Source organism: Neopsephotus bourkii, unplaced genomic scaffold (genome assembly GCF_033783945.1).
Source record: "Neopsephotus bourkii isolate Nb327-2 ecotype Australia unplaced genomic scaffold, CSIRO-AGI_Nbou_v1 NB_1735, whole genome shotgun sequence".
Classification (NCBI taxonomy): Eukaryota; Metazoa; Chordata; class Aves; order Psittaciformes; family Psittacidae; genus Neopsephotus; species Neopsephotus bourkii.
The window spans coordinates 211,071-231,649 of record NW_026902209.1 but is presented as its reverse complement, the minus strand read 5'-3'; the positions used below and the strand labels follow the sequence as shown (position 1 = coordinate 231,649).

Genomic DNA, 20,579 nt, shown 5'->3' with positions numbered 1-20,579 from the left:
GCTTTCCTGTGTGATGCCATATGCAGCATGGGATCCCCCAGTGCTGGCTAAGGACCCAACTTGTCCACTCTTGGACAACCAACTCCAGTTCTTCATAAGAGGGCCTTGGTTCAAAGGAAAACCATTGGTTTTGTATCATAAACATGAGCAAAGTCCCAGTTAAAATAAGAAGTAAGAAACCAGTCTGTTCTCCTGGCACCAGGGGTTACAGTGAATGCATGAGAGGCAAAGCCTTCCTTCGAGAGGAAACCCTGGAGCTGAGCTAGCTCTGGTCAAAGTGGTCATCAAGAACTATGGACAGTGAGGCCAGTCCTCATTTCTCACACCTTATTTCTCATTCCTGCTTTTTCATCAGCACCATCACATGTTTGTGCACGGTACAGATCTTCTGTTCGAGACTGAAAACTTGTTCATATATGGAGGGTGACCAGAATTCTTTTTCTCTTATAGTGTTTTCTCAGCTGTGACTGTGCAAGTGTTTCAGGATTTATTTTTAAATCTGAGACAATGTTTACAAAAAATGAGGGTAAACATCTTGCTGTTTTAGAAGGTATGTGGAAGTTTTGGTATCCTCGAAGTGCTCATGTGCTTCAGAGTCCAGACTGAAGAAATAATCAAATCTGGTTCTTGCATATTCTCAGTTTTCACTTAAAATTATGAAAAAAAAAAAAAATCTGAATGGAGAGGGCATTTGTGTACGTTGCTGTGTTTAATTGTTTTATATTAATATATCTGCATCTTTTACAATGAATTTCTCTGTCCCTTCTCCTTAATTTCGAATGAAGCCATGACAGCTAGGAATTTATTTTCATACTGGTAAGAATTTTTTTAAAGGAAATCACTACACTTCACTCTTTGGATGAACCTTCCTTATAAGTCCTTGTCCAGAATTCTTACACTCCTTTTTAAAAGTGAAAATAGCTTCCCATGAAGCACCATAAGTTCTGCATAACATCCCATTGGGTTGGAACCAAATGATGTTTAAGGTCCCTTCCAATCCAGACCATTCCATGATTCTATGATTAGTAAGTAAGAAAATCAAAACAAAAGGCATTTTTAATGTGCTTTCTTATAAAGTGATAAAATACACTCTTTAAAGTACAAGAACATGCAAAGTCTGTTACAAAAAAAAAAAAAAAAAAAAACGAAACAACACCTTGAGATTCTTCTTTTTATTTAGGGACCTAAAGTTCTTAAGTTGTAAGACCTTCTTTCCAGTTTCTCATTACACTGAGATAGCATTTCAATAGAAGTAGTAATAAAAGTGTTGACTTCTTGAGTAATTTTCTAACTACAAAATGCCATAATGAAATCTAATATTTCTCTGGTGTTTTGTTCTTCTGGACTGTATTCACAGCTGTGATTTCATTATGCTCCTCCTAGTTCATGCACAGTTTGCTTGTTCTATAGTTTGTTGCCTTTCTTTTCAGTTGATTGTAAACTACAATCAGTAAGCAGGGAGAGCACTTAACTCTTATCACTGCTTAGAGAAAACATCTCAGGAATCATTATTCACAGGTCTTGGCAAAAAATTATATCGTATATTTCCAACTGGTGTCTCATGCTTTTTAATACTAGCTTTTAGAATGTGAACTTTATATTAACCTTTCTTTATTTTCTTTCTAATGGTTCCTAAAAGTAAATTTTTATTGTTGTAGTATCAAATAAAAGAACACTTTTTAATTCTGTAGAGAGTGGAGGCCCTGTGCTGAGTCAAAAATATTTTAAAATTATTTCTTTTAAACTACTGACTTCTTGCTTGTCCCTAAGCAATAGTTCAGATAATCCTGCAGTGACATTGAAATACAGGGGCCTCCATCCCAGCACTGCTCTATTTGCCAGCTCTAGACTGACATGGAGAAAACAGGACATCGCCGTACCACTGTCTTTTCAATGTTTGGTGCTTAAAAGAGAACTGAGACTAAACTGATGCCCTCCATAACAAGTTAATGCAAATCTGTCACACTTTTTGATCCTTTTGAGTGAGCTCCCACCTTTGTTAAAAGCCTCTGTGGGGAGGTGTGTTGGCTATCCAGTGCGAAAAGCTGCATAAAAACACAGTGTAGCTAAATGAATATAGCCGCCTCATCCTGGCTTAAATCACTAAAAGCCAGGACAGTCAATTCTGTATTTAGATAAGCTGCTTTTCAGGGCTTCATAAATTTATAATGACCATTAAAATTTATTGCGGGTTGAAACGTGACACGAGAGGTTTCAAAACAGGAAGTAAAATGCTTGTTCCCTTTGGTTCACAGCAAAATTTCAGAAGAAAAGCACCCTGTCAGGCTGTTGCATGAGTATTTTCTTACCCATATAGTGTATCTGCTTGGAGGTATTCCTTTTGAATACAGCAAGCACAAGTTCAAAAACACAAAGTATGAAGGGAGAAGATGCTGCCACCCCATGGCCCGCTACCCACCTGTGGGTGGAGCAGCAGAGATCAGTTCTGCTCCCGGGGCCACTGCTGCATTTCACAGGAAACAATCACTGGATAACATACAAAAAGCAGTTGTAAGAGTGGAGACCAGAGGCTCAGCATGGTTGGTAAGATGGCAGGTAAATGACGATTTTTAGAATTGCCATTTTGGCCTTAGCTGGCTCTAAGTTAAATTGAAGTTCTTTGGTTTTATGTAGCCATTAATCCACAATTTGACTTTTCGTCTGCCCTTTTGAAACAACAGTTCACTTTTAAGTTTTCAAATGATTAAGCAATGTACAAATGGCATTTGTTGGATTATACCCAAATATGTTAATATTTCTAATCATACATTAATTTTGGTAGATTTAGATCAGAATTATGTATATATTATAATAGTTCTATGAGAATTCATAGTTACAGTGTATTTATAGTTATAAATTGAATTTGTAGCTATGAATGGAATGGTGTTAAGGCAGCCCAGTGAATTCATCTTAATGTATATGCAAGTGGGTTTCTGCAGGGTCTTGATGGACTCTGTGTTAGTCAAAGTTATCTTCAGGGCTCTTCCCAATCAACTCTATGTGGGAAGGATACCAAAGCCACTTTTGAACTCTTCTACCAGCCCCATCTAGAAATAGCATTTCTGCAGGCTTACTTATGGAACTCAAAACCAGACAAAGCAAAACTATTGTTCTTCTCCAGTGCAAAACTGTAATTTAGGTTAAAACCATATGTCTGCTTTATCTTACGTGAATTCTTTATCCTGTCCTGTGTGACCATCCTGCTGTGGCATGGAGGAAGCAGTGGTCAGGCTGTCACCCCTCAGAAATGCTCATAATGGAGCCTTTATGGCGTGTAGTACTGACAGTCTTTTTAGGAAGGCTGTCTCTTATCTCCTCTCTGTTCAGGAGGGCACTTGATGTCTAGGCATTTTTCTAAATTCCTCTTCAATTCTGAGTTCCTTTTTAGTTCTTTATATGCTCAAGTTGTATTGGCATACCATGCTGTGTAGCCCGTGCATCCTAAAGAGGCTTGCTAGTGATGCATGAACTTCCAAGGAAAAACCTCTCAGCCTGCTATCTCTTAAACTGTAAGTTCTGGAGCCATTCTACCCCAGCCCATTCTTGCACTTTGCATTTGCGATCACCAGAAACCTGCCAAGGGAGAGCTGTAGAAGCAGCAGTAGTCCGTTGTTCCTCTCCCAATCAAGAGGTCGGCCTCTGCAAAGCCCACCCTTTCCCTTTTTGTCATCCCTGAGGCTGAGAAAAGGAGAAGTACCAAACGACACTGCCTTTCACAACAGCAAGTCCTTCCTCGATCCTCCTGAAGTGTGCCAAAAGCAGGGGCAGGCTGGAAGAGGGATCACAGCTTGGTAAGGAATCACAGGCTGCATTACAAGTCTGCTGTCTTCACACAGAATATAAAGACCCCTTCTAACAGTGTTTTTCAGACATTATTCACCAGTTCCTATACTCCAATATTTTGAGGCCTTTTACTTTATATAGTGAATATTCATGTTTTCATCTCATTACCCTTTGTAATCTAATGTAACCCATGGCAACCTTAGCCATTGGAGACCAAATACAATTCAGAATGTTAAACTCTGTAAGCTCTGTCATTCACGGGCTGGATAGCCTGGTGTGAGCAAATAGCAAGCCCAGTGTGAGACTGGAAAAGAGCTTGCAGTAAGCCAGCAATCACTGCAAAAGGCAGGAGGTGTGAAAAAAGAAGTAACAGCATTGTGGTCAGTCAGTATACAGGTGGGCAATTGTTGCCTTTATCACTGCTCTCCATTAATTATTATAATTATTCTTGTAGCTGTTGCACAGCAAAGATAGGAGCTGACTTTAGCAGGAGTTCACACCCACCTACAAGGTTTGCTTTCAGATAAGTCTGCATGCACAGTAATCTCATGTATTAATCATTCTCTTAAAGTGACCTGTTCTTGTTTGTTGTTGCATTAGGCTGTCATGTAATTTACTTGTTGGACATATGTTTGTGTCCTAGATATCCTCCGTATGATACTTTTCTCAAGCAAGCCCTCTGCATTGGCAGTATCTTGCCTTTGACACCTCTCACCAGGAGACAGGTTGAATCTCATTTACTCTTGGAACAGTGTTTTTCCTTTGGAATTCTCTCTGGCTGTGGTCCCTTATTCTATCAGGATCCTGTTTAGTCTATAATCAATTTATTCTCCACCCTTGTATTTTGTCCCATCATCTTTTTTTTATTCTAGTAGGTGGCACAACAATACCTATATTTTTTTCTGATCCAGTTTGCATTACAGAGTGAGCCAGTCTGCTCTGCACGAGGCAAAGCCATCTCAGACACACTCACTTGTTCCTTCCCTTCTGCAGAGAACATCCGGAAAAGAGTAGCTCTGCTTTTTGTACCCTGCCCTGTGGGGGCCATGGTACATGTCCCACTTGTCACCCTCGGGTATGAAACAGGAAGGTGGTGGTTTAGATTTCACTGGGCTGCGTTTACTTACCAGTGTCCTCACCAACTGCACTGTGTGTTTTCAGAGCACACAGTTCTGCTGCTGGGACTGCTGCAGTACTCCTGGAGCAAATGGGTTTACTGTTTCTTGGAGCATTACCTCAGTGACACTCCTGTGTCCTGTTGTTCCACAAAAGGGCAAGTTAGTCACTCAAGTAGATTAAAAATTGTTAAAGCCCTAGATGCTTTTATGCTTGCTCTATCACTTACTTTTATAACACGTGATTTTTCTGCCAATTAAGTATTCCCACCAGACAGAAATCATAGAACCATAGAATGGTTTGGGTTGGAAGGGACCTTAAGATCATCAAGTTCCAACCCCCCCTCACACTAGACCATGTCACCCAAGCCCCTGTGTCCAACCTGACCTTGAACACTGCCAGGGATGGAGCATTCACAACCTCCCTGGGCAACCCATTCCAGTGCCTCAGCACCCTAACAGGAAAGAACTTCCTCCTTATATCCAATCTAAACTTCCCCTGTTTCAGTTTTAACCCATTACCCCTTGTCCTGTCACTACAGTCCCTAATGAAGAGTCCATCCCCAGCATCCCTATAGGCCCCCTTCAGATACTGGAGGCTGCTATGAGGTCTCCACGCAGCCTTCTCTTCTCCAGGCTGAACAGCCCCAACTTTCTCAGTCTTTCTTCATACGAGAGGTGCTCCAGTCCCTGATCATCCTTGTGGCCTCTTCTGGACTTGTTCCAACAGTTCCATGTCCTTCTTACGTTTAGGACACCAGAACTGCACCCAGTGCTGCAAGTGGGGTCTCAGGAGAGCAGAGTAGAAGGGCAGGATCACCTTCTTTGACCTTCTGGTCATGCTGCTTTTGATGCAGCCCTAGATTTTCTTTAGGTGGCTACATACCTACAGAAGCCCTTCCTGTTACCCTTATCATCCCTGGTCAGTCTCAATTCTAACTGGCCCTTACCCTTCCTGACCTGAGCCCTTGCTTCCTGGACAACATCCCTGTATCCTTCCCGGGCTACCTGTCCTTGCTTCCACTTTGTATAAGCTTCTTTTTCTCTTCTAAGTTTTCTCAGCACTTCCTTATGCAGCCATTGAGGCCTCCTGGCCTTCTTGCCCCGTTTCCTTCTTGTCAGCACACAACGCTCCTGAGCTTGAAGCAGGTGATCCTTTAATACCAACCAGTAGTCTTGGACCCCCCTGCCCTCTAGGGCTTTATCCCATGGAACCTTACTAAGCAGGGTCCTGAAGAGGCCCAAGTCTGCTCTCTTGTAGTGCAGGGCAGTGAGCTTGCTGCATGCCCTTCTCACTGCCCTGAGGATCTTGAACTCCACCATCTCATGATTGCTGCAGCCAAGGCTGCCTTGGAGCATCGCATTCACCACCAGCCCCTTCCTGTTGGTGAGCACGAGGTCAAGGATGGCCCCTCTCCTTGTCAGCTCCTCTATCACTTGCAGAAGGAAGTTGTCTTCCACACAATCAAGGAACCGTCTGAACCGTTTGAGCCGGGCCGTACCGTCCCTCCAGGAGATATCAGAGTGGTTGAAGTCCCCCATGAGGACAAGGGCCTGTGAGTGTGAGGCTTTTCCTATCTGTCTATAGAGTGCTTCATCCGCAGAGTCCTCCTGATCAGGCGCTCTGTAACAGATCCCCACAGTAATGTCTCCCATCGCTGTTCTCCCTTTAACCCTGACCCACAAACTCTCTGTTGACTGCTCCCCTGTCCCCAGACAGTTCCATACTCTCCAATCTATCCCTAACATAAATAGCAACTCCCCCTCCCCATCTGCTGGGCCTGTCTTTCCTAAAGAGCCTATAACCTTTCATTCCAACATTGCAGTCTGAGGAGCCATCCCACCATGTTTCTGTGATTCCAGCATGTACATATCTCTAATTACTCTTGTTTATTCCCCATACTGTGGGTGTTCTCCTCACATTAAGCTAGTGCCACTCTCACCATCATTCTCAATCAATTTCCAAATTAAAATAGGGTGTTTCTTTAATTTGTGAGGAGCTGGATAGAATTACCCAAATAGCAGTTCTGTTTTAAGGTATTGTGGCAAATGGAAAAAGAGGAAAATCAATGATGGAAAGAAGTTTCAATGCCTGAGCATTACTGTATGCAATGCGTAAGGCGAGGTTTACAGGCTGAAGCAGAAAGCGTAGCAAAAAGCTCGTGTCCTTTGCTGCTAACCAGGCTGTTCACTGCATTCTTGTCTGAAAGCATGTTGAAAAGCCCAGTAGTTGGGACCTGAGCCCTATCCCAGCTGCTGCTCAGCTTTGCAAGGATGATTTTTTTCCCCCCATACAAGAATTTGTAAATTACAGCTAGAAGTAACTTACTCTAAGGCAAGCCCATTCCAGAAAGAACAATTAGCTCAGTCACAGCTACATGCAGTAACATCAGAGAGTTCTGCTGAAACAAGCCAACACTGGGTCCTTCCCAATAGGCCTACATTATTCATCATTAGATTTATCCACTTGTAATATTAGTGTATTACATACACTTAGTGGAGTACAGCATTATTGTTATTAAACCAATAGAGCTCGTCACTCACTGTCCACTCACTGAGGCACTGCTGTTGCAGAATAACCAGTTTCTGTTAGCTGGCCTCTCCACGATGCTCGTGTTGAGCACACAGCGTGGCACCTGCCACTGTTAGTACCCCTCACCAGGCTGAATACCCCGGAGAGGGGCACTGGCTGCTGGCAGGCTGCTGTAGCCTCTGCCTGTGTTCACAGCCATGGGATGTTTGTGATGGGCAAGGGGAGATTTCCTCTCTTGGGAAGGTTCTGGAGAAAAGGGGAAAGGAAAGAGCTCTGCTTTTCTTGGTTTCATCTGGAAAAGGTCCGGAGTTACACTGGTGGTACAGAAATGTTAACTCTGAAGCATATCATAGACATATATTTTCCAAAGAAGTATGTTCAGCCAAAAAGCAATCCGCCGGACCTAAAGCTGTAGAAAAGATCCAGAGAACACACCACATGGTTACCCTTGGCTTGTGTTGTGCACAGAGTTATGGCCCCCAGTCCTGTTTTTGTCTCCATCCCCTTTGCTGCTGTCACCTCTGGTTGTTGGTGTGGTCACCATGGTGCTAGTGTAGCTTTTGCACGGAGCAGCTGTTCAGCACATTGTACTTTAACTGTTGTGTTTGCAGGACTGTGTTTACCCTCCTCATTTGCCTTAAGTGAGCCGCACATCGTGGCGGTTGGCTGGCAGAGCCCTGTGAGGGCCTGTTAGTATGTTGGTACATTTGAAGCAGCTAATTTAATCCAAACAGCAGCATGTCCTATTGCTTAGCTTTAACTATCTGCTGCCGAAGATGAGTATATGAAGATAAATTACCTGGGGTCATTTGTTAGGAAGAGAACTAGGGAACCTGAAGCTCCCTTCCAGATTCAGGGAAATATAAAGTGATCATTCAGTTTGGAGGGAGAAATGAGCGATCTGGAAGCTGACAAAAATGCAGGGTCATACCTCAGTTGGTCAAATGACATTTTATTGAAACCATACTCGTGTACCAGCTCACACTAATGCTGAGCTGGGACCTTGTCAATTAAAAAGACCAAAATATTTTTATCTATATCTTCGGCCTTGCAACTTTTAAAGCACCCAAGCCTTGAGCAGGCAGCCTACGTTGACTGTCCTTGCTTCTGGTAAAAGCATCTTAGACAATCTAAAAGTGTGTCAGAGCTGAAGGTAAATAGGTCCAACATTTTCTTAGAAAATACAAAAGCAGTAAATAATTTTCTGATGACAAGTGGTTGGGATGTTTCCCCTTTTGAAGTTCTCTCTGAATATTGTATGTAAATAGGCGGAATTAAAAGAGAGAGAAAGTTTAGTAAATGTGAGGACTCGTACCCGAGTTCAAAATCTAAACCAAACTAAATCAAACTGTGTCTCTGCTCTTCCCATGAAGAGCTCAGCTTTCATCAATGCTTTATAATCCCAAATCTCAAATATTTTGTGTTAGAAGCAGTTCAGTGATGAAAATATGGGGACATTTAATAGATGAGAACAAGTGGTCTGTGAGTAGGAGTTATTTCTGCTCCCTGAAACATGATAGTTTGCCTAAGCATCTGCACATCAATCTAAGCAGAGGATGCACAGTTTTTCAGAAGGACCTGCACTGTGCTAAAGAAGATTACACAGCTTAATTTTTCCTGGCTGCTGGCTAGATGATGCTGTCACGCTCTGTGCAGCACTTCTGGGATGCTTTGCCCATAGGAAGCAGGATCCCTCAGGCGATACAAGGGGCCTGACAGCATTGGGGCATGGTCAATGTGCATGAAGCCGAGCTGGCAGGCAAAGCCATGCAGGCGACAGCTTTGAAAGGTACCAGCAACCCAGGGTGAATTCACTGTTTTCTGTTAGAAAGTACATTTCACCCATCTCAGGAGCACATTTCATCCATTCCTGCACAAGGCAAGAGTTCATTAGGAGCGTTTTTCCTGGCTGGAGATGCCAGTTAAGGAGACGTTTATACACATGGCATTGTTGGCTTGCGTTTTGAGTACAGACCCTGCTGATGGGATAGTTTCTGATGTCAGGAGACCTTCCACTCTGCAGGAAGTATTTCTGTGAGGGTGTCCAATCGTCTTTGACAGTCCCTGCCAACAGCAGGAGTGCAGGGATATTACTGATGCTGTTATGGTTTATTTTCCCCAAACAGTTGCCAAGTAGCTCTCATCCTTTGTAACTCTAATGCCAGTAGTTCATTGAACAGCCTGCTCCTCATTCAGAGTTAGCTCACATTTCCTTAAAGTGTTTGGTTAAATTTATACAACATTGGGCATTATATTAATGATGTTGCTTTAACTAGTACCTTTTGGACTTTTTATTCAGAAACCCACCTGACAGTAATCCTGGTTAAGTAAAATGAGTGCAACTGAAACAAAAGTTTGTGAAATAAGGTTGACAAGCAGCTGGAGGAGCACCTTGAGGAAAAAAAAAATCCTGAACAACTGGAGGTAAATCATACAAGCCTCTAGCATGGCTGCTCCAGCTCCAGAACTGCTGCTTCTCCATCATCAAGAGGCATATACAGTCAAAGTATATTTTGCATAACTCTGCTGGCATACACCAAGAATAACAGAATGGTTTTACTATTAGTTATTCAGCTACCATTAGAGGTTAAGGTCCTAAATTTCATCTTTGACACTGTTTTGAACAGGGCAGGGAAGTTGTTTCACGTGGAATTCTTCATTTCTCCATTTGTATTTCTAAATACATATAATATTGTGTGTGTGTACTTAAAAAAAAAGGCCAGTAACTGTACTGAATACTAAAGGCAGGAAGTGTGTGCAGTCTTATCTATAGCACCTGTATGTGTTAGCATTGTATCTATTTATCTATCATTTCTATTTTAGGGGTACCTAGGGGCCTCTATCTGTTGTCATCATTTTTACATGAGCACTCACTATTCTTTCTCAGGATCACTCTTTTCTGTACATTGCACAAGATAGATTGTAATTGAGGCAGAATGCTGGTGAAAGGGGGGAAAAAAAGACATCTTTCCCTGTCTAGTCCTGAGCCTGGGAGTGCTGGTTCTCCCTTTCTGTCTGCCACAGTCACGGTTCTGATGGTCAAGACTAATAATGCGTGCACAGGGAGGTGGCATGATGCCTACCCTACAGCAGATTAATACTGGAATTTTGAACTCGCAGTTATTTGGTGTAGAGCCCTTAAAATGATGTGTATCAGATCTGCAGTTGTTTTTATCAAGCCTGTAATTGCTTATAATGTTCATAGATCAGAAGATCTGTTAACTAGGATTATTAACCAAGTTTTGAATTCAGAACTCTGAGTTCCTTACTTGCCTGGAGAGAGCATATTAAAAGAGGCTGCAGATGTCAGCAAAACAAAGCTGGTTTAATGCACTTAATAGTAGACAATCTTCTGCTTCACATCTTTGGGAAGATGTGTACTACAAGAGCAGTTCTGCTTTTTGCATGCACACAAATTTGAATTTACATTATTCTTTAAGAGGCTGTGCTTTATTTCAAAGAAGCAGGTGAGCAGTGGGGCTGAAAGGAAGGAAAAGAGGGGGTAAATTATGAAGCCATCCTAGAGAGAACAGAAGGTTCATAGTCAAATAGAAGTGTGTCCTAGCACTCTTGTATCTTGGTTAGCCCATTGAAGTCAGTGGAAGTATTTTCCAGTTTTCTGAGTCTGTGCTGTTGGGGCACTTGTTCTGTTGCAGGAGCAAAATGAATGTCGTGTCCTGCTTTTCCCAAAATATATGCTCCCCTGTTGGTTGTCCTGTTGGGTGCTCCACAGCCCTCACAGTTGCGGGGCCAAGCTGCCAGCCTTGGGAGATGTCCCTGTGTTTGTGGGGAGCACAGGAGCAGAGCCAGAGGCTGTGTTCTGGTGACAGGCTTTGTGCACAGGACAAACTGAGCCAGGTCACGTGTGGCAGTTGTGAGGCTTCGCCTGTTTTCCTTCTGTCTTTGATTTTTGCAACATCATCTCTCTTATGGCAGCACCAGAATCATCAGCCTGGCTTCCCCAAAAGCTTCTGCACCTGTCTGTCTCCTCTTTTGCTTCTGTTGACTGGTTTTAAATCCCATTAGCTGATTGGAAGGCATCCCAGTGAGGTAACATCATGTGAGACACCAGAGTATCCATAGAGGAAAAAAACCTTATAAGTGCTTCAACCATGTAAAAGCTTCAGAGTTCACAAGATGATTCAGTTCTGGAAAGAGTCACACCATTTTCATACTGTTGTTAACTACAGAACAGGATGATGGAGACAGCTACTGGAGTGCATCTTGTGTGAAAAATTATTCTGGAATAGCATACATTCAGCAGTATGTTTCATGAAAATCTCTTGGGTGACAGTCCTATTCCAGAAACCTCTAGTACAGCTTTTATTTGCAAAAATCTAGTTAAGATAAATGGCATATAGTAAACCAAACTCTTTTGTCCCCACAACAGTCACAAAGAACAGTTAAGTCACAAAGAAGCATCCCTTCCAGCAATTCTGAGTCATGACCACTTTTTGAGCCGATCTGCAAAGGAAGCCTGCTTATTCCAAAGTATTTGTGATCCTTCTAGAGCATGAAGTAGGAGAGAAAAGAGTTTGGGGGGCATAGCTAGTTAGGATTTTTTATTACATCTATGTCAGCATTTCACTGAGTGAGACTTGCGTGAGCCAGGGAGGCAGTGGTGGGGAGGGAGAAGCCTTACTCCTTAGGTTGCAGCAAGACAGAGTGCTCCACACTTCTGGCTTGAAGGAAGGATGCTGCCTTATAAAAAGAAGAGCTTGCCCCACTTTATTGTATTAAATTATTACCTACAGATCATTTTGTCTAGATAACTTTTGCAGCATTTTATTTTCATCTCTGTCACAGCCACTAGAAATCTGATTTGTCAAAGATATTCGTAAACTGCAGTAACTTCTTGACTGGGTGATCAGCACTAAAGACCTGGAAAAATTGGCAGAAGTTTTCACCCTGTGAAACGTTAAGATCAATAAAGAAAATTGATAAATATCATTTCATAGAATATGGGCTCTCGGATGAAATGCTCCAACACAGAGCAGTAACAGATCATTCCAGGTACGGAACATCATACTTTAAAAGCCATACAGTTAATGATGTAAAAGGAAGGATTAGATGAGATGTGATTGATTCTTATGTCATAAGAAGTTGCTTCAGCTGTGTGGGGTTCTTGAGTACCTAAAGAAAGAGGTTACCAGAAAAAGTCAATCCTTAAATTGCAGACAAAGAGCTTCTACTACCAACAGTATTACATCATCAAAGTATTTCACAGACACTCAGAAATAAGCTGTGCTTCTGTATGTCAGTGAAGCAGCAAATTGAATTCTCATAATATGTTTTGAAAATGAGTCTTGTTAGGTTTGATGAGGTGGAAAAGGTACTGAGATCACTGGTTTGTTCCGGTACGTTCAGTGTGCTTTCTTTGGATGCTTGCCATGGCTAATCTTTTTAATGGCAGTGTAGCTTGTAAACCCATTTGGTAGAAAGCTATATGTCTCAGTTTCAGAGCATCCCACCAAGTAGGGTGGTAAATAAGTTTCTCTTCAAGCATGCAAACCTTTTTGTTACAATGCCAGAAATGCTTTCTTAACACACGTCAGGAAAACCTCAGTATTTCCTTTATGAATAAAGTGATGAGCAGAACAAAATGCAAATGTCATTTTAAATACACCCAACATATATGTGTAGATAATATGCATCAGCCTTATGATGTATTCATCAAGGTTAAACTTCAGTTCATTCAGGACCAATATTCAAGAAATTGAGTCATAAACACCCTGGATTTCCCCCAGACTTCTCTTTGGCTGCTTCCCCATGCCGTTTTGGAAATGGTCTGGGAAAGCAGAGGGCCTTGCAGCATGCTGAGCCATCATCACATTCAAAGTTCTGTCATACTAAACATTTGGATAAAAGAATGAAAACTTTGACCTCAGGCACCAAGCGGTTGAACCGGAGGTTGTCACTTCAGGTCCTTTAGGTGACTTCAGCCTGTGGGTTCACACGGGCATGTTGAGTTAGCTTACTTCTGACTGTTCTGTAGGTTAAACTGAACAGGTTCTGTTGCCTTTTAAAGGTAAGTTATAGCACACTGGAGATCACGTAGCACATTTACAGTGACCCCACAGCATAACCACCATTTAATCAGCTTCTATTCCAGATGCCTTTACAGAACAATTTGCATCTTGTTAACACAGTTTCATGTAAAGGTACAGAACCTTATGTAGTCAGTATCATTGTCCTTAAACCATATTCCCAATTCCTTGGCTCTGCAGAAATCCCCTGAAGAGCCCGCTTTTGTGTCATACCTTCCCTTCTGTCGGGCTCAGAGAATCCATACAGGTGGGGGTTGTGTACAGCTGCAGAGATCCCAGTGCTCTGAACTATTTTCTGTTAAAACACTCCTGTATAGTCATCCTTGAGAGAATCCTGCAAAGAAGTCCTGCGAGATGAACTTGGTTTTTCCCTAGGTTTCCTTTTCATCTTCTCTTTATTTATTTTCCATAGTTGTAGCCAGCAGCCTGCTCTGGGCTTGAGCTGTTGAAATGATTTTCATACTTTCACACAGATCGTTTTCTGTCTTTAAACACTCTCACATGCAAAACTGCAAAGTAGGAGGGAAGAGTTCAGAGACTGTATGTGTCTTAACGTGTTGGCCTAAAGAAGAGTGGTAGATATAAGAAGAGAAAGAGAGAAAGAGCACATGAGAAAGAAAGGGGGAGGATAAAAGAAGGATGATAAATATGAGAAGAGTCTAAAAGAGCTGCTTTTTGCCAGTGTCATCTTTTAATTAATGTGGTTGGTTGAGCCAGAGGTTTTTGGCTGCTTCCAAGGAGTTGCTGATGGCTGTGGTTGTGATTTGTTTGCAGTTACCCATACAGCGAGGACTCCAGCCAGGGAAAGCAGTACATGAATACAAGATGTCCAGCCTGGTGTGACAGAATCCTGATGTCCCACTCCGCCAAGGAGCTCATTCTGAAAGTAAGTACAGACCTGCAGCCGCACCGCGGCTCCGCGTATGTTTAGCGTCAGCAAAGGGAGGTAGGGCTGATACACTTCTGTTGTTCCTGAATTTTCAGTTGCCTGTAGCAAACGCCAGGCTAAGACGGCTTACCATGGCAGTAATGAGCTGCTATGCCTCCAGTGCCTCCCAGCCAAGCACGCAGGTTTGTCCCAGTTGAACTGTTGGCAGTTACCAAAGCACAAGCTGTCACAAACGCCTCTTGTGGTACATGAGCTGCCAGCACTGGCTGCTGTGGTCTCTCCTGTGTGTGTCAGTGCTGCCCTGGGGTGCAGGCTGCTGGGAAACCTGCCTCTTTTTAAACAAGAATAACAGAAAATAAAACCCCATCAGTCCCCAGCCCACTGCACAGCAGCACGAGCAGCCCCTGCTAAGGCTTCAGCTCAGATGCAGACAGAAGCAGGAGTGGCTGTTGACTGAGGAGTAACGCTACTGAAAGAAAAACCTGTGTGGCAGCAGCTTGAGGGACCTGAGTTACAAGTGTGGTAGATTTAAGTTCCTTCTGTTGCTGATGGTGAGAACTGGATTTCCTAAGAATATGTTAGTTCCTAGGTAGGCCAAATCTCCTATCACTGTCCCCTGAATGAAGGCAGAGTCTCCAACAGGTAGGCTTCTAACCTTGGAACACTTATTAAGTGCCTTAATTTAGACATTCCACTGGAGCTTTAAAAATACCATTTTACAACATTTTTAGAACCTATAGCTCCTCTTGGGGTTTTAATGTATAGCAGTAAGGTAAACTTGGTGTTGCTCCATCCAGGATTGATCTAGACAGAGGTCAGGAGCCTTCCAATTTTCCTTTTCCCTCATTTCCTCTCTCTCCTGCTTACTGCCCTCTGCTTTCTTCCTTTCCTTGGAAACACTGAACCAGGTCAGCAGTTACATGAGCCAGCTCACACGGCCTCTGATTTTCCTGTATGCTTGCTTTTGGTAGCTGGGGAGCCGTCCTGTTTATACTAGGTACCAGCTGTTTTAAAGGACCAAGAACACATCAGGAAATCATGTATGATATCAGGAGATCCCACCCAGGCCTTTCTGCCCTGAGCTCAGCTTTCCCTCCTGTTCCAGCCGTGGCCACGAGCACAACAGGAGGGTGAATGTGCTGTGACTTGCAGTGTTGAGGTTATTCTGCTGACCAGACTATCTGACTGTCGGATACAGAACAGACTCGCCAAACCCAAAATTGCCATGTGTCTGTTTGTATATTGCTGGTATAGCTAATGCAGTTGAATGGCAGTGAATTGCAGAAAATCATCTTCTCAAAGAAATCCATATTCTGCAGTTTCATGGCTTCTTTTTTCTTCTGTTTAGATTAATGGAACTCTTGAAACTTGCTCTCCTGAAGTTTATAACCTTCTGTTTCTCTCTCTCATCGGGGTTATTTATCTCATGATTAGACTGTTTGCTTTGCAGTATATAACTCACTGAAAGGCTGAGAAGATTTTTTCCATAGGTACTCAAATTTCCATTCAATGTACTTCCTCACTTATTGTAATGTGTAAGAAGTGTCTGCAAGAGAGCTTGAAGCTTCACCCAGAACTTTAGACAATGCCTGTATTACAGTATTTAATTAAAATACCGTGGAACTGAGAGGAACATGGGCTTTAAATACTGATGTCAAAATCAGTGTTATCTGATCTTGTTGGACAGAAATATCCTATGAAAAAGTGAGATTTTACCCAAAATATTAAAACCTAGTGCTTGGTGCCCATGAAATTCCTGAAGAACAAAGGTTTAAAACCATGGAAAGACTGGCCAATGAGGGAAGATTTTTTTTTAAAGCTGTGAATAAGGAGATAGAAGTGTACACAAAGGCTTGAAGAGTGTAAACAGTACAGAGGGAAAGGAATTCTTTCAGATTATCTAGGGGGGTATAACTTGGATATAATGGGAGAAAGTTAAACAAAGGAAAGCCAAGTTAGAGCATTACAGAAATGTGTAACTGGGAGGTCACTCAGCCCAGTTCTTAGTCTCCATGGACCAGAAGCCCAATGGTTGGATCATTCAAAGTTACATTTAAAAACGCATAGAATTTTGTCCCTGCTTTGCAAATTCTGAGCCTGCAGTGTGGGACATCTCCAGAAGCACGTACACAGAGTTGCAGCTGGGGATGAGGCCGCACTAGCACAGTAGCTTCCATCAGGGAGTTTGTACAGAGAAAGGAGCCAGCTTACCCAGCTCAAAACCAGGCTGCAAGTCTGGCCCATAAAACTTAATGGAAATATTCAGTAGAAAAGAATGCTGCAGTGATAGAGGAAAGGGCAAAATGACCTTACAGGTTTCTGTGGTTCTGCACAGCAAGCAATACTTGCCTTGCCTTTGAGAATTTACTCCATTGCAGGGGCTTTGGAGCTTTAAAAGGAACTGCGAAGAAAGTGAAAGCAGATTTTAATTAACTTGTTACACTATGACATATCCTTCAAATACAAATAGATATGAAATTGTAAAGAATTTTTGGCTCTAGCTAGGTAGTGAATATTCTGAGGCAGGTAATTATTTTGCTGTATTCATTTTTCTATATTTTATTTCAAACAAAAATGTGGTAAATCTTCATTTTAGTCCCATGTAAAGAAAGGACAGGGTACACAAATTGCCACACTGTACAGTGTGCTCAGCTCCACAGTAGGCATTACAGATTGTACAGACATGGGCTGTAAACAGCTTTCATGCAACATCATCTATCATGCCATGGTCGGTTACCTTACCATCATGTTATTTTATGCTTCCTGAGCCCTAAAACACCAAAGGTTGCCCACTGCTAGGGAGCTGCCTTGATGCCTGATAGCATGAAGTAATGAATGCTCAGCCAAGTGTATATTGTTTCTGCTTGTGCACCGCTGTAATTTGTTTATCTGTCTAAAGATTATGCAGTTGAAAATCCACAATTTTATGCTGCCTTTGTAAATTATCAAGTCACTTTTGATGAATGTATCCCCACTTCCGATGCTGGTGGCATTATGATCTTGAAATATTGGAAAGTGCTCATGCATACAATGCAGAAGGTTATGTTTTTATATTTTTGGCAGACAACCATGCTATAAAGTAAATCTGACCTTAAGCTTCCTTACTGCATTAAAGATAATTCAGTTTTAACTTTATAGTCCTAAATGCTACTGTTTATATAAAGTTAATGCCCAGTAAACTTGACTGATTACAGATGAGAAAGTCTTGACTGTTTCCTACAAAATAAATTAGTATTGCCAACTGCTTTAAAGCACATCTATGATTGTATTAGAGACTTGAGAGTGTGCAGATTGCAGGTTTAATTAGCTCATAGGAATTGTTCAGCATAATAAGAAATCGTCTTGTATGGCAATGGTTTTGTATTTATTCCTAAAGTATTGTGCTTGAGAATCAAACAGATTCTCAAAATGACATTTATTGCAAGTAACAGAAAGATGAGTATGTTTTATTATTCATTAAGTTACAAATGCTAAAGAAGTCAGTGCATAAGGATAGAGTTCAACATGGAACAAAATGAAAGTGATTCATAATGGAGCCTGGAGGAATCTAATCTTTCACTTCCTGGTTTTCTTAAAGTCAATGGTGTTTTTTTCAGATGAAGAAATGTGTCTCATAGAAAAGTTAAAGATTATACTCATAAACTGTAAATTCATTCCCTTCTCCAAACATTTAAAATCACCTATATGGTGAAATCAGATGCTCTTAGAAGGCAATGTGGGTTGCATTTAATTTGAAGAACAGCAGCTATTGCACCTCTTTCAATAAAAATTGTGTGTTGTTCTTAAAAAAAGACTGGCCAAATGCACTGACTGCATGTTGCTGGCAGAAGGCTGGATGCATCATACCCAAGCCATTCATTTCATCCACCCAAGTGTTAAAATGTCTTGAGGTCCCAGAAGCAAGGAGTAGGTGCAGTGATTTTGTGAGTTATTTTGCATGGACAAATTATACAAATGACTGAAAACAGCACTGGACATAAAAACTCATTCTACGTGGTCTTTCTCTGGAGAAGCCAAGCGAAGATGTGTTAATGTTGCTTTGCTCAGAACTGGTTTGAACTATTTGCATAAATCATTTCCGTGTTTCTTTCTGTGTGTGTAATGGAGAGAATGCCTGCACTGACCGGGGGTTTGTTGTGTTTCTTTTTCTTTTAACTAGTCAGAAAATGATGAGAAGATAGTAATATATGACCACATTGGGCCTAATGTCTGCATGGGGGATCACAAGGTAAATAAGCCAAACATTTAGACTGTATCTTCTTAGTCCTTCTCATGAGGCCAAAGAATGTGTGCACTAGTTTCTGTTAACTCTATGTTTAAGTCAACTGTATCTCTGTCCTATTTTTAATTTAAAGACTCGAAAATGTTTTAAAGTCGAATTCAACTGAAAGCAGACAGTATATTAGACTAGGCACTTGTATGAAATAAAATAAAGAACAGGATGATGTGCTCTAGGCTGGAAGCATGGTACAATACAAAATGAAGAGGAGCAGCAGCTGTCTCTGCACTTACGACTCTTGCTGTAAAACAGAAGTATTTTGACTGTAGTTGAAAACCCACTTTTTACTGGGTTATTAAAATTGTTTCCAAGGCATAGATTCCATGAAGTTAATGCCTCGCTGCTCATTAGTAAAACAACATATTGGCAGCGCCAAGACAGAATTTTACAACCTTCTCCGCTGCAGATACCAGGTGGGAAGCACAGTCAGGAATCCAGCCAAACTGAGTGTTTGCTCTCTTTGAAAAAAGCTGATCAAGGAGGAGGAAGAAAGCTCTGAAAGCCCAGATTAAAACAATATAAGACCTATAAAAACTCATGTAGAAACTTGTAAGCTATATGATAGCGGTAATGTGTCAGACAGCACTAAGCCTCTTGAGTGTTAATTCAGTGATGGATAGTGGGTAACCACATGTGTATGCATGCATCCAAATTCACAAATACATGCCTGTATTTACTTTCATGGTCAGGAGTTCTTGTGAGACAGCGGTGTTGTTCTGCGGAAGAATGTGCTTATGATATTTGTCCAGATATACCCAAATCAGGTTTTAAACTACAGCGGTTTACTCACTGCCACGGTGAGATGGGAAGCTCAGGGTGTCAGCAGCTGCAGGGCAGCCAGCTCACAACCAGAAATCTCTCTCCCTTGTCACTGGTGTACCTAAAGCAGATCTTTTTAGCATGCACTTGCAGTGGAGCTGATGCAATCAGTGATAAGGGGGAGCTGTGTCTAAAACCGGAGCCTCTTCCTGTGGAAATCAGGGGCAAATTTCCCCTTAGACTTCAAGGAGAGCAGAGATCTGTAGGGAGATGATGGAGTTCTCCTGTGCATTTTGTAGCTAGATTAATCAGAAAAATGCTTGCACTGTTTTGTTCCCAGTCGTAGAGGAATTTTTGTTGTGTTTACTGCTGACTGTAAAAGCATAATGTTTCCATTTCAAACATGTAACTTCTATTTTTCCCTGACTTGCTGCAGCCTGTGTTCCTGTCCTTTCGAATAGCTGCTGGGGCAGGTAAACCTATTGCAAATGTGCACAAGTGTTGTGTCGTGCAGTGATGTGGTGGTAAATATCATTTTTTTTCCTCTACGTTTATATTCTCTACAACATTTCCCCTGTGTTTATTTTTCTTTTTAAAAACCTGCCAATTCTGCAACAGGAAAAAGATGCCAACGGAACGAGAAGATTTTCCGTGAAGCCAGCCTGTAGCAGGAGGGAAGGAGCACGCCACGAACCGAAACACTTAATCCTAACAGCTGTATTGATAAGTCAAGTCCCGAGTGCCACATTTTTAGACTGCTGATCGTACACTATGCTTCAGCATCTGGACTCTGTTTGAGAAAAGCCTCACATACCTCACTGTCTTGTATGTTCATGTGACATCAAGTAGAAACGTGGAATTATTTTTTATATATATGTCACGATTCTGTTGCCAAAACTCTAAATAGACAGCAGAGATGTTCTGTATTTTAGATTTCACGACTTTCAACTTTTAGTAAGTGTTTGTCAATGTGGAAAAGCATATTATGAACTTCTAAAGGTGTCATGCCTAACATTATGTATCTTTACCACTTTGGGATTTTGTACATTGGATTGTATAGATAGAGCTATCGATGGTTTTAAATGGTATTTTCTTTGTTGACCAAGGCTTATGGTTTGTGTTTTTAGTTTTAGTATTTTGGTTTTCATTTTTACAATTTTTTTCTCATGTTATT

The 20,579-nt window shown here is 41.7% G+C and overlaps 1 protein-coding gene across 2 annotated transcripts in view; it reads left to right on the top strand.

Moving 5' to 3' along the window:
• INPP5A (inositol polyphosphate-5-phosphatase A) overlaps nucleotides 1-20,161 on the top strand; it is a 206,314-nt gene extending 186,153 nt beyond the window's left edge. For both annotated transcript variants that reach the window (XM_061376768.1, XM_061376767.1), the window contains exons 13-16: nucleotides 14,253-14,364; nucleotides 18,527-18,595; nucleotides 19,842-19,929; nucleotides 20,024-20,161. In XM_061376768.1, coding sequence (XP_061232752.1) covers nucleotides 14,253-14,364; nucleotides 18,527-18,595; nucleotides 19,842-19,922 — 262 coding nt within the window. In that variant the 3' untranslated portion in view covers nucleotides 19,923-19,929; nucleotides 20,024-20,161. The remainder of the gene's footprint in view (nucleotides 1-14,252; nucleotides 14,365-18,526; nucleotides 18,596-19,841; nucleotides 19,930-20,023) is intronic.
• Nucleotides 20,162-20,579: the final 418 nt, after the last annotated feature.